The sequence below is a fragment of the Camelina sativa genome, chromosome 9, assembly GCF_030686135.1.
Source record: "Camelina sativa cultivar CO46 ecotype springtype chromosome 9, ASM3068613v1".
Lineage (NCBI taxonomy): Eukaryota > Viridiplantae > Streptophyta > Magnoliopsida > Brassicales > Brassicaceae > Camelina > Camelina sativa.
This window is the reverse complement of record NC_141888.1, coordinates 42,931,177-42,944,766: the sequence shown is the minus strand read 5'-3', so window position 1 is coordinate 42,944,766 and position 13,590 is coordinate 42,931,177. Positions and strand designations below refer to the sequence as shown.

At 35.6% G+C, this 13,590-nt stretch overlaps 3 protein-coding genes and 1 pseudogene across 5 annotated transcripts; 3 read left to right on the top strand and 1 right to left on the bottom strand.

Annotated features, from left to right (window-relative positions):
• The first annotated feature begins 1,824 nt into the window (after positions 1–1,824).
• On the top strand, positions 1,825–3,413 carry LOC104716085 (uncharacterized; annotated as a pseudogene).
• Positions 3,414–5,011: 1,598 nt separating this feature from the next.
• On the top strand, positions 5,012–6,956 carry LOC104714736 (uncharacterized). Its single transcript, XM_010432193.2, has one exon. It carries the CDS (start codon positions 5,012–5,014, stop codon positions 6,887–6,889), a length of 1,878 nt encoding a protein of 625 aa, XP_010430495.2. The 3' UTR covers positions 6,890–6,956.
• A 226-nt stretch (positions 6,957–7,182) lies between these two features.
• LOC104714735 (uncharacterized) lies at positions 7,183–9,568 on the bottom strand. 3 transcript variants are annotated; one of them, XM_010432190.3, is made up of 9 exons: positions 9,436–9,568; positions 9,085–9,198; positions 8,967–8,988; positions 8,681–8,737; positions 8,509–8,590; positions 8,072–8,167; positions 7,853–7,977; positions 7,736–7,754; positions 7,183–7,641 (listed from the first exon to the last, which is right to left on the bottom strand). In XM_010432190.3, exons 2-9 carry the CDS (start codon positions 9,185–9,187, stop codon positions 7,432–7,434), a joined length of 714 nt encoding a protein of 237 aa, XP_010430492.1. In that variant the 5' UTR covers positions 9,188–9,198; positions 9,436–9,568; the 3' UTR covers positions 7,183–7,431. The 3 variants fall into 3 exon arrangements, with proteins under 3 accessions (XP_010430492.1, XP_010430494.1, XP_010430493.1); XM_010432192.3 differs by having other exon boundaries at positions 9,085–9,189; positions 9,436–9,563; XM_010432191.3 differs by having other exon boundaries at positions 9,085–9,221; positions 9,436–9,548.
• Positions 9,569–10,137: 569 nt separating this feature from the next.
• Positions 10,138–12,196, top strand: LOC104714734 (uncharacterized). The gene is made up of 4 exons (XM_019230151.2): positions 10,138–10,888; positions 10,963–11,154; positions 11,540–11,674; positions 11,821–12,196. Exons 1-4 carry the CDS (start codon positions 10,433–10,435, stop codon positions 11,929–11,931), a joined length of 894 nt encoding a protein of 297 aa, XP_019085696.2. The 5' UTR covers positions 10,138–10,432; the 3' UTR covers positions 11,932–12,196.
• Positions 12,197–13,590: the final 1,394 nt, after the last annotated feature.

Genomic DNA, 13,590 nt, shown 5'->3' with positions numbered 1-13,590 from the left:
TGAGTCTCCAGTCCATCAGGATTAAACTTGGACAAACATAAGAGTTTTGGCTTGTCCTCCTAAGAAACAAGAGAGTATATTTAAGGGAACCAACCAAAAGACAAATTTATGTGATATATATAACCAAAATCTCAATGTCAACTCAAAGAGTGATAATTGAATGCTCAAAGAACTTTGAAGGACTTGTCTAGAAAAACAGACTCAAGAGATAAATAAGTATATTCTATATAGAGTCCTTAACTAATAAGTATATATATATATTGTTAACAAAGTACAAGATCAGTTCAAATGAGCCAATTAGAAAAAAAATCGTTTACATAGGTAATTAGATGTGAATTGATATTTTTCTAATTTGCTTACTAGAAAATTGAAAGTGTCATAATTTATTTTGGTTACGCATGATAAATTTGGATACTTAAACTTTATTTTTTTTATCATTTTGATTAATTATTTAATACAAATTATAAGAATTGTTGCATAACAAGTATACCTGCACGAAACAGAAGGACACACAATACACAAATATCTTAACAAAGCAATAAATTAAAAAAAAAAAAAAAATCTACATACTACTTGAGAAACTTCATACATTGACATGTCATTGTAAAGTGCTCTTCTCCGAAGCATGTATGAAACACAAGGTCCACTACAAGTCAACATGTATATAACATATCAAATACGTACCAAAACATATAAATAAACAATCATTCAAACAAGAGTCATCAAGAGAAATGCACTTGTTTGATTCATTCACTCTATAGAGATTTAAGTCACTAAATCATCATCCAATACCAAAACAACAAAAACATGCTCAAATTGATTGCTAATTGCTAAACCTTAGAAGCAACAACAACTTATTGAAGAGTGTGACGGTCTCCATTGCATCAAAGGGTAATTCTCTGTCGATGTCGTACACGTACCCAGTGTTATTAAATTGGTTATTCGATGCAATGGAGAACCGTCACACTCTTCGGCAATTGTGGCATATGATTTTTTTAGGATTTTTTTTTTTGGTAAGAGATATTTTTATTTTTCTCTTTTTTGAATGATTGAGTTGAGGAGTGTATTATTTATTTATTGATAAACATATTTCACACACGTTTTTACCTAAATCAAATAATATTTTTTTCACGTTTGTAACTAACATATTTCACACACGTTTTTACCTAACTCAATTATAAGGAAAATTGTTTACATAGGTAATTAGATGCGAATGGATATTTTTTTCAATTTTCTTAATGAAATATTGAAAGTTTCATTATTTATTTTGGTTACTCATAATAAATTTAGATACTTAAAGCTTTATTTTTTTATCGTTTTGATTTATTATTTAATACAAATTATGAGAATTGTTGCATAAACGATTCTACCATTGACAATTCTTTCTTATCCTAGTACATACAAGATACAACATACTACAAACTGTAAAAGTATAATTAATCAACTTTTGGTAAAATCATTAGGCAAAAAACTTGTAGATTTTATTTAACCATGGTTTGTATTTTCTTACTTTTTCTATCTCTCTCAATAATACTGATTGATATAATCTACAAATTAAAATTCTCTAATCAAGTCAGAATAATCCCTTTGCTTTACATTCAATTCCAATTTCAAGACACAGGTAGTAAAATAACAGCCAGCCATCACCAATTTACTCCAAAGCTTATTTATAAACCGGTTTGATCAAAATTGGTTTAGTAATAAGTTCTAAACCAGAACTCCACCGGTTTGCATATATCTCTCCGTCTCCGTGTAGGGTTTTTACGATTTGCAGAGAGGTGAGAGTGGGAGGAGTGAGTAAAGAAGTCTTCTCAATTCGATAAGATGGAGAGATCAATTTCATCGACGGCGAAGATATTTGTTCGCCGGAACCTCCAGTGGAAAGGTAATCCTCAAACCGCTCCTTCTTCCTTTAATCATTGCTACGGACGACGAGCTTTAGCTAGTGGAAGTGGTGATTACAGAGAGAAATTGAGTAGAAATAGGCTGAGTGATTTAAAGCTAGATGATGCAATTGGATTGTTCAGTGACATGGTACAGTCTCGTCCTTTACCTTCCATTTTGAATTCAGCAAATTGTTAAGTGCTATTGCTAAGATGAAGAAGTTTGATGTTGTCATCTCCCTGGGGGAGAAGATGCAAAATCTGGGAATTTCACATGATCTCTTTACTTACAGTATTTTCGTTAACTGTTTCTGCCGCTCTTCTCAACTCTCTCTTGCTTTAGCTATTCTGGGGAAGATGATGAAACTCGGCTATGAGTCCAGCGTTGTTACACTTTCTTCTCTTCTCAATGGTTTCTGTCACAGTAAGAGGATTTCTGATGCTGTAGCTTTGGTTGATCAGATGGTGGCAATGGGATATCAACCTGATACGGTCACATTTACAACTCTTATCCATGGTCTTTTTCTCCACAACAAAGCTTTCGAAGCTGTGGCTTTAGTTGACCGAATGGCTGAGAAAGGCTGTCAACCGGACCTGGTAACATACGGTGTGGTAGTAAACGGAATCTGTAAAAGAGGTGACACTGAGTTGGCTTTAGATCTGCTCAAGAAGATGGAGAAAGGGAAAATAGAGGCTGACGTTGTGATCTACAACACAATCATCGATGCTCTTTGCAAATACAAGCATGTGAATGATGCACTCGACCTATTCAACGAAATGGAGATCAAAGGAATCAGACCGGATGTTGTTACCTACAACTGCCTCATAAGTTGCCTTTGTCATTACGGAAGATGGGATGTATCTGGCAGACTACTAAGCGATATGATTGAGAGGAAAATCAGCCCCAATTTAGTTACATTTAATGCTCTGATCGATGCCTTTGTGAAAGAGGGCAAGCTTTTAGAGGCTGAAAAGTTGTACAAGGAGATGATCCAAAGGTCTATAGATCCCAATATTTTCACTTACAATTCTCTCATTAATAGGTTTTGCATGAACAATCGCCTCGAGAAGGCCAAGGGTATGTTTGCTTTCATGGTTAGCAAAGATTGTCTGCCAGACGTAGTGACTTATTCTACTCTATAAAGGGATTTTGCAAGTGTAAGAGAGTAGAAGAAGGTATGGAACTCTTCCGTGAGATGTCTCAGAGAGGAGTGATGGGCGACACTGTTGCTTACACCACACTTATCCAAGGGTTTTTTCAAAATGGCGACTGTGATTCTGCCCAAATGGTATTCAGACAGATGGTTTCTGATGGTTTGTCTGCCAGTATTATGACGTACAGCATATTATTAGATGGGCTCTGTAATAACGGGAAACTAGAGAAAGCATTGGTCATATTTAAGGACATGCAAAAGAGTGAAATTGAAATTGATATTTTTACATACAATCCTATGATTGATGGGATGTGCAAGGCTGGTAAGGTGGGAGAAGCGTGGGATTTATTTTGTAACCTCGGCCTTAAGAGATTGAAGCCTAATGTTGTAACCTACACTACAATGATCTCAGGATTATGTAGGAAACACTTGATGCAAGAAGCGGATGCCTTGTTTAGAAAAATGAAAGAAGATGGACCTCTCCCAGATAGTGGTGCATATAATATACTGATCAGGGCATATCTAAGAGATGGTGAAAAAGCTGCATCAGCAGAACTCATCAACGAAATGAGAAGTTGCGGGTTTGCGGGAGATGGTTCGACCTTTGGCTTGGTGACTAATATGTTACATGATGGGAGATTGGACAAAAGCTTCCTCGATATGCTTTCTTAAAAACAGTTTCATCATCCTGGAGAGATAAGAAGTGAGGTGAATTGACGTTTTTGCTTCTATTCTATTGACAAGTTCTTGCTGTAATAATGTCCGATCACTATAAAATATGACTGATTAAATTTGTTATGTTCTTTCTGGGTTTACATACAAGCGTTGATGCAAACACACTTCTTGTTGTCTTGTTGAGACAAGAATAGTCTTCAAAGACAGAGAAGCTCCTATCATGACAACATGTTACATGAAGATTACAGACTTCAGATGATGTTTGCTGTATATAATGTGAGTTCTAGTCTTTTCATCTTTGCAGTCTTGTAGTATATATCCAGAAAGCCACTAACGCCGAGTTCATATCCTAGCAAATATGTCACATCATGCATAGTGGTGTTATTGGTGAAGGTGGGAGGCTATATATATATATATATAGATGCTTTGGTTCTGTAAATACAACAACAATGGATTTAGCTAGAGAATGTATGCCAACCAAAATACTGATTGATGTAATTTCCAGGTGTGGTATTTGCGAAGTCTGATGCTTTTTAGAGACGCTGCAACAAGCGATGGAACCATGTCGAATGAGTTTTTTTAAGTTCTTCCTTCCTTCACAGATAAGAAGCTTGGGAAAGGTGTCGTTAGTTTACAAGAGGCGATAGATAATCATAATTTCGTCGTCTGTTTTTTTAAAAAAAAATCTCTAAAGATTGGTCTCTCTCTCATATGCTTTGTAAATTTCTCTGTCTGATCTGGTCAGACTCCTATGAAGATTTTAGGCTAAAGCCTTTGCCTATTAGCTTCTCTAATTTGAACTTTTAGGTTCTGAGTGTTTTATGCTTTAAGATTTGAAGGTCGCATATTTGAGTTTTGCCTATGTAGAGTTTATAAAACGCTGCTTATTGGGCTTAAAATTGGGAAAAACAAAAATTAGTGCAATTGAAGGTCGCATATTTGAGTTTTTTGCCCATGTAGAATATTAGAAAACGCTGCGTTTCGTGCTTAAAAAAAATTAGAGAAACAACTGAGAAATTCAATATCCGGTTTATCCAGACCGGAGTGACCCAATTGGAATTTCGCAGAATATAATACGACTTTGTTCAATACATTTAATGAAAATAATCATACGGAAATCTTATTATATAAAGAATAATAATAATAGTTTACGAAAACCAGATGTAATCGAATCGATATTGAACCGACTGCTTTAATCATAGGGTTTCTCTCTCTGTCTACCTTGTTCGATCTGTTGATTCACTAACACTAGTAGTGGTCATCGGAGCGATAGAGATAAGGGAGTCAAAGATTGAGAAGATGAGGATATTGTTTGCGATTGCTTTGACGGGAAAGAGATTTGCTCTTCAGAAAGGTAAACTTGGAACTGCTCCTTCTTCGTTTAGCCATTGCAGTTTCTGGGTACGAGCTTTTTCTAGTGGTGTTTACAGAGAGAAGTTGAGTAGAAATGTGTTAAAGGACATTAAGTTAGACGATGCAATTGGTTTGTTCGGTCAGATGGTCAAGTCTCGTCATTTGCCTTCCATTGTTTATTTCAGTAAATTGTTGACTGCAATTGCTAAGATGAAGAAGTTTGACCTTGTCATCTCCTTTGGGGAGCAGATGCAGAAGTTGGGAATTTCTCATAATCTCTTCACTTATAGTATTTTCATTAACTGTTTCTGCCGATCCTCTCAACTCCATCTTGCTTTAGCTATTTTGGGGAAGATGATGAAACTCGGTTATGAGCCCGATGTTGTCACGCTGAACTCGCTGCTCAACGGTTTTTGTCACGGGAATAGGATTACAGATGCTGTATCTCTTGTTGATCAGATGGTGGAAATGGGACTTCAACCAGATACTGTCACATTTACAACTCTTATCCATGGACTTTTTCTACACAACAAAGCATCCGAGGCAGTGGCTTTAGTTGAACGGATGGTGGTGAAAGGTTGTCAACCGAACCTAGTTACGTACGGTGTGGTATTAAACGGAATATGTAAGAGAGGTGATACTGATTTGGCTTTAAGATTGCTGAAGAAGATGGATGAAGGGAAAATAAAGCCTGGTGTTGTAATCTACAACACAATCATCGATGCTCTTTGCAAATACAAGCATGTGAATGATGCACTCGACCTATTCAACGAAATGGAGATCAAAGGAATCAAACCAGATGTTTTTACCTACAGCTGCCTCATTAGTTGCCTTTGTAATTATGGAAGATGGGAAGATGTTGCTGGACTACTAAGCAATATGATTGAGAGAAAAATCAACCCCAATGTAGTTACATTCAATGCATTGATAGATGCGTTTGCAAAAGAGGGGAAGCTTTTAGAGGCTGAGAAATTGTATGAGGAGATGATCAAAAGGTCCATGGATCCTGATGTTATCACTTTCAGTTCATTGATCAATGGGTTTTGTATGCATGATCGCCTAGACAAGGCTAAGCATATGTTTGAGTTCATGGTTAGCAAGGATTGCCTCCCAGATGTAGTGACATATAATACTCTTATAAAGGGATTTTGCAAGTGTAAAAGGTTAGATGAAGGTATGGAACTCTTCCGCCAGATGACTGGAAAAGGATTGGTTGGAAACACCGTCACTTACAACACACTTATCCAAGGATTTTTTCATGATGGCAACTGTGATTCTGCCCAAATGGTATTCAAACAGATGGTTTCTGATGGTGTGTCTGCCAGTATTATGACGTACAACATCTTATTAGATGGGCTTTGCAATAACGAGAAGCTAGAGACAGCATTGGTCATATTCAAGGATCTGCAAAAGAGTGAAATTGAAATTGATATTTTTACATATAGTATTATGATTGATGGGATGTGCAAGGCTGGTAAGGTGGGAGAAGCGTGGGATTTATTTGGTAGCCTCAGCCTTAAAGGATTGAAGCCTGATGTTGTAACCTACAATACAATGCTCTCAGGATTATGTAGGAAAAGCTTAATGCAAGAAGCGAATGCCTTGTTCAGAAAAATGAAAGAAGATGGGATTCTCCCAAATAGTGGTACCTATAATACGCTGATCAGGGCACATCTAAGAGATGGTGACGAAACCGCATCAGCTGAACTCATCAAAGAAATGAGGAGTTGCGGGTTTGCTGGAGATGCTTCGACCTTTGGCTTGGTGACTAATATGTTACATGATGGAAGATTGGACAAAAGCTTCCTCGATATGCTTTCTTAAAACAGTTTCATCATCCTTGAGAGAAAAGCAGTGAAGGTGAATTGACGATTTTGCTTCTAGTCTAGTGACAAGTTGTTGCAATGTGTTGCTAAGTTACGAACAAGAATTGATGCAAACACCTGTTGTCTTGTTGAGACAAAAATCATCTCCTTGAGAAGCTCCTATCATGACAACATGTTACATGAAGATTATAGACTTCAGATAATGTTATAGGTTTAATTGATTGTTATGTCTTTACTTCTCCTTGTCTGGTTACAGATTTGATGATATCGCAGAATAGAATAATAACTAGCTTTCTTAGCTAAACTTGTTAAAGTTATATATAATAAAATTAAAGTATCAAACAGTTAGGGAACTGATATGTTGTTCTTTACTTCAACAAACCAGTTGATGACAGCAAAGCTTTTCAGACATAAACCGAGTATCAATACTTCAAAAGACATCGCATAACCGAGGACAAAGCTTAACAATATAACAGTTCTGCATACCTAAACCAAGTAACAATAATTTGACACAGGAACTGAAGATACTGGTTAAGATTCTTAATGTTGGGGATAACCAGGAGGCGGGTATGATGCAGGAGGGTAGCCTTGAGCAGGAGGGTAGCCTTGGGCAGGCGGTGGATAGGACTGAGGGTATCCGACTGGAGGGACGGGTTGATCAAAACGGGACATCTGCTGAGCTGGTGGCACACCCATTGGTTGAGATCCAAACACTCCATCTCTTTTGTCCATCTCAAGCTTGTGTTGTGTCTGCAAGCAGAAGATAAGGTTTTGGTTATATATACCATAGGAGAAAGATAGTTTCAGAAGCTCAGATTAGTTTATAGTTCTCGTTTTCAGGTACCTGCATACATGCGCAGACCCTGCAAGAAAACCAAGACCGTGCATTAAGTCTTAGCAATCAGTGAAACTATAATAAATTGGAGGGGAAAGCTAAACATGCAAAGAAGTAAAAACATACGTGCAGTAGACCATATCAGCACAGCAAGAGAGTATCTGTGAAGCCTCCGAAAGCTCATCGCTACCAACAATGCAAGCAACTATAGAGAAAATGCAAGCAACTTGGCTGAGACAGAACATAAATCCCTGAACACAAACAAGATGAGATCTGTTAGTTTCACACAAAATATGGATTCTGTGTAAAACCGATAAAAGTAGAAGGAAGAGAGTATGAGAGTACAATTATGCAATTGTCGCATTGTGTTGTCTGGATGTTGAATTCGTCCTGCAGAAGAAAGCGGGTAGAGGCCACAGAGTTTCCGAAGCAGAGGAAAACCTGAAAGTTCCAATTGCAAGTTGCTTCAAACAGATGCCAATTCATAAAATCATAAAGAGCTCTATCTATTACATTATAGCAAGCGTCCAATACAAACAGGTTTTTACAAGCCAAAATAAAAAGAACGTCCCACTCATCAGTGAAGTTCACAAAGATAATCTAATCTCCTGAGTCAAATGAGTTGAGCAACGGAATTCAAACACATATAGAGCACAAGAAGCCGGGAAAGATATACTAAAAGAGAACGTTAACAAAATCACAATATATCAGACTAGAACATAAATCCTAGAAACACACAGCTAAGCGTAAAAAACAAAAGCAGATAAGAGAAAAAGTGTCACCTCAGTGGCAAGGCAAAGTTGAGGACATTTGCTTTCTCCACATCTGCCACTACAAGGCATGTATCCAGCACAACAAGTATACCTGGACAAAACAGAAAGGACACAAAATATCTTAGCAAAGCAATAAATTTTTTTTTAAAAAAATCTACATAGTAGTTGAGAAACTTCATACCTTGACATGTCATTGTAAAGTGCTCTTCTTCGAAGCATGTACGAAACACAAGGTCCGCTACAAGTCAACATGTAGTATAACATATCAAATATGTACGACCAAAACATACAAATAAACAATCATTCAAATAAGATTCATCTAGAGAAATGCACTTGTTTAATTCATTCACTCTATAGAGATTTAAGTCACTGAATCATCATCCAATACCAAAACCACGAAAACAGACTCAAATTGATTGCTAATTTCGAAACCCTAAAAGCAAAATAGATCAACAACAACAACTTACCACAGACACGAGAAGAAGCAATCTGCAAAACAAACAAATCAAGAAAACGCAAAATTAGTTCTCAAATTGAAGAAAAGATGAATCTACTAGAGAGAGAGAGAGAGAGACTGAGAGTTACAGGGAGTGTCGGCGGTGACGGTGCCCATGAGATCGGAGTGCCATAAGTTCCGGTAATCCTGCCTGAGTTTCATCTTCTCCAGCTTAGCCTGAGACCCCGCCATTGCTTTGGAAACTCAAAAAAAAAAAACAAGTCACCTTTTCACACACCACAAACACACACAGAAGAAAAAAGAAAGAATGATTCAGATTCGTAGAACTCTAAAACCCTAAAGCAGTGACTAAATAGAGAAAAATCGAGTAACAATGGTAACAAAGATCAATCAGAATCAGTGACTAAATCGAGAAAAATCGGGTAAAAGAATGGTAAGAAAGATCAATAAGAATCAGATCTAGTACTTGACGAACAAACCTTTCAATTGAAGGAAGCAGTAACTGAAACTTCGATCGTCGTCTCCCTCACTCGCTTTCTCTCTCTCTCTCTCTCTCCTATTTTACTTTAATCAAATCAATTTCTTTATAGATAAATGAGAACTAACTTTGACTATAAAACAATTTTTATTTAGGACTAGTTTTGACCAATAATAGTTTTTTTTCCGAAAAATATTATTAATTGTCGGGGCCAAAAAATCTGACACCTTCGGATTTTTTGATGGGTTAAAAATATGATTTTGGTAAATGCCGATATTATAGAATAATTAATTTTAAAGTAGATAACTAGTAAAGTCAACATTATATTTCAATTTCATACACTTCTTCTGTTCTACGCTCAGATAGCTGAGTCTCAAAATAGCGTAAAACCTTTATGTAAAAAAAAGGATTTTAAAGATTTCGATTGAAAAAGGTTAGGTGTCAATTCGATGGTTTTCAGAAGAGAAGAACTCTTCGGCCGACTTCAAGTTAGCTTGGGTCTACATTTACCTTATGTCATTCAAAGTACCCCAGTAGGCCAGTAGAGGTTGCTATAAATTAGTTGTTGCTAGCAAGGAGCAAATTGTATAAATTAGATGTATACCGTGCGATTCATAAGATAAATAAAAAATATAAGGGCACATTTGTTAAATAAAAATACTTATTGTCCGCTATATATACAGCCCACCAGACCAAATAAACTGGACCTGTCATGACATGTCTTGGTTCTGAAACAAGAAACTGAGAATACCAAAAAAAGAGAGAAAATATATATCACACTTTTCTTTATTTTTGCCATTTTTGGATCCTGGTGGTTTTTCAAAACAAACAAAGATCACGAGTGTCACTTGTGTTCTCTGTAACCGTTTCATTTGCTCGATTACAGAGAAACCAAAGTAAAAAGACAGAACATAACCCAAAAAATATTCAATTGTAGTTTTGCTCTCTTCTTCTTCTTCTTCATCGAGAATCCTAGACTAGAGTTAATTACATCAAAAATGGATTCTGATCTTTACATCTTTGATGGGTCTTCATCTTCTTCTTCAATCTGCCACAGTACTGATCCAGATATGTTCTCTTCCGACACAACAACAACAACAGATCTCTTCTGCAACAACCCTTACCTCAATCCTTTAATGGATGATCATCAATCTCTTAATTTATTTGATAATTTTACCCCAACGAGTCATCATCATCATCATCTCCTCTCTTCTTCTCCACCAGTTTCTCAGCTCCAAACCTTAACTCTCTCTCACACAAACAGTTTCCCCAACTTCTCCGGTTTTGAAAGCTTCGACGCTGTCAAAACAGAGCAGCTCTTGTTTAATACTCCCTTCGATGCTCCATTTATGGAAGATTCCTCGAATTTTCAGAATCAGAATTTACTAAACTCGCCGGAAGATTCCTACTTCTCCGGTCACATGCGACGAGTATATAGCACCGGAGATTTACAGGTACCTTTAACTATTGTATCCTCTGTTCTTTCATACAAAAACTGTTTTTTAATATTTTTCTTGGAATTTTTTAGAATATGAGAAGGGAATTTACGGGACAGAGGTCATACTCGAGTCCTTTGGCGGTGGAGAGTTCATCGACGACGCAATTTTCCGGTGAAGATCAAAGCTTGAAGGTGGGGCGTTACAGTTCAGAGGAACGTAAAGAGAAGATTTCAAAGTACAGAGCTAAACGAACACAGAGAAACTTCACCAAAACCATTAAGGTAATCATAAAGTATTTTATTACTAAAAGAATTTAAATAAATGTTTATAAAGAAAAAAAAACTTAAATAAATGTTTTTAAAGAAAAAACAACTTATATTAATAAATAGCTATGTCTTTAGTTTTGAATAAACAAACAGAAGAAAACAATTTAAAATTATCAATTTTTTTTTTTGTCATCTTCAAAAAAAACCTCTATATATAAAAGGTGAAAAAACAGGAAAAAAAAAATACTCAATAAAAGACCTTTAATTGAACTAAATTTTTGGATTAATATTGCATTACGTACATATTTCAAATTTGCTAATTACATAAAATAGTTTACACATTTGAAAAATGGGGTTTTTTCCTCACCGTTATTAATTTGTTTCAAAACCAAAATTGAAGTATGCATGCCGGAAAACGTTGGCGGACAACAGGCCAAGAGTACGTGGCAGATTTGCAAGAAACGACGAAGTTTTTGAGAACCCCAAGATTGCTTCTTCCTTCACTAGACAAGAAAACAACGACGACGACCTTTGGGTAAGTAAATTACGTTAATTACTAAATTAGAAAACTTACTTTTTCTTCCTTTTTTATAAGTAAGAAAAAGGAGTTGTATTTACGTTCAGACAATTAAGTTAACGGATAATTACTTAATTATTTATTCGTTTCTAACATTTTGGCAGAATTTGGATGGGTTGCATGAGGAAGAAGAAGCTTGTGTGAGCTTAGTGGAGTGTCAGCCTCAGACTCAGCCTCAGTTGCAAATGCCATACATGACAAATTCCTTCTGGTGAAAGCCTTTGTTTGAGAAGGAGGGGCTGGATATTTTTGTTTCACCGTTTCAGTTAGTATGGAGAAGAATCAAACCATTACATATATTAAGCAAGTTATGGCAGTGACTAGTGATAATGGTTGGATTTACCATGAAGTTGATGAGTAATCACAATTCGAATCTTTCACTCATGTAAACGTTTCAAAATGGTATAAATATCCGGCTTGTTATCGTTCTCAAATATTAGTTAGAGAGATTTGGGTTAATTAAGAGTCATTTTTGAAAAATATATATTTTGATTCTTACATGCATCAAAAACAATAATCACACCATTCACAACTCAAACACCAGTATGTAATTAAGGTAAAAAAAATTATGGATGTTTGTTTTTAAGAGAATAAAGTAGTGATTTTAATATAAAGTCTTCTAGTGACAGTGTGTCATAGTGGTGTTGTACCTTTTACATGTGAATATGTAAATAAGTGCAATAAATAATTATCACGGATGGAAAGATCTTTGACCTTCGAAGGAAGATTCCTTAGTCTGATGTTAAATTTATATGAATTTGAATTAGTGGACTACTAAATATATATGTTATATGATCTTAGATCAATATTTTAATAGTCCGAATCATTGATAGTAGTCAAAACATCATTTTTCTACTATATATCATGGACGACCAAGATCCCCGCTCTTGTCATGTTTAGACTGTTACTCTGTTAGTATCGCATAATTAATATGCACAATAACTTTGCGTTACTATATCAATATGCTTAAATCCGTTCACCCGTTGAACTTGAAACAAGTTGTACACTAAAAAATAGTTTTAGTATACAAAAAAAATGAAACACAAATTAACTGATGAAACATTTAAACGATGAAGTATAACTCATTTGCTAACATTGATGGATCATTAATTAGGCCGAGAAGCCTAAAAATTAACTCCTGAGCTTACCAAATTACCACTGAAGGTTTTTTGTTTGTTTGGAACTACAAAGAGCAATTAGTTTAGGGTTAATCCCGTTATATTCTAGTGTTTTACTGGAATTTCTTTTTGCCCGTACGTTAATTATTCCGAAACATTAAAACGTAATAAAACCCTAGCTAGTGCAAACAAGTTGCAATATTACCAAGTTGCAGATTCTAGTTCTATAGTTTCTGCTTTCGAAATAATTGGTTACCTAAAAAGGAAAGATGATGCCTTTCTCAGTCATGGAATATGTTCTCACGATCGAACATCCATGAGATATTTTTACTTTTTGAATTACATTTATGTTTGATTACGAAAGGTAGAATACACCAGCATTATTCTATGAGTACGACGCATTCATGGATAAAACTCTATATTATATGTAAATTGGTCATATTCGAATAGATTTTTAGTTACATACATCTGGTTATCATGATAGAGTTTACATAATAAGTACATAACGCTCTATATATTGAGGATTACCTTTTAGTGGTTAATTGCTTGTTCTGGTTCGTAGCATTTGATCACCACGATTTCAGTCTATAACTATAGTATCAAAATGATTTATATATACTAGTAGGGTACGTATTGTTCTTGTTTGATTTTAATGTCCGGAAATGTGTTATTTTGTGTCCCGAATAAGCCGTATAAGCTACCAACCAAATCATTGTAATCAACTTGGATATATACTTATTCTCCGTTCAATATATA

Coding starts and splice junctions, on each gene's coding strand:
- LOC104714736 (XM_010432193.2), top strand. CDS start 5,012: ATGAGGATATTGTTTGCGATTGCTTTGACGGGAAAGAGATTTGCTCTT.
- LOC104714735 (XM_010432190.3), bottom strand. CDS start 9,187: ATGGCGGGGTCTCAGGCTAAGCTGGAGAAGATGAAACTCAGGCAGGAT. Junction 8,738..8,966: donor TGCTTCTTCTCGTGTCTGTG/GTAAGTTGTTGT, acceptor GTTGACTTGTAG/CGGACCTTGTGTTTCGTACA. Junction 7,978..8,071: donor AATGCGACAATTGCATAATT/GTACTCTCATAC, acceptor GTTTGTGTTCAG/GGATTTATGTTCTGTCTCAG.
- LOC104714734 (XM_019230151.2), top strand. CDS start 10,433: ATGGATTCTGATCTTTACATCTTTGATGGGTCTTCATCTTCTTCTTCA. Junction 11,155..11,539: donor ACTTCACCAAAACCATTAAG/GTAATCATAAAG, acceptor CCAAAATTGAAG/TATGCATGCCGGAAAACGTT. Junction 11,675..11,820: donor ACAACGACGACGACCTTTGG/GTAAGTAAATTA, acceptor ACATTTTGGCAG/AATTTGGATGGGTTGCATGA.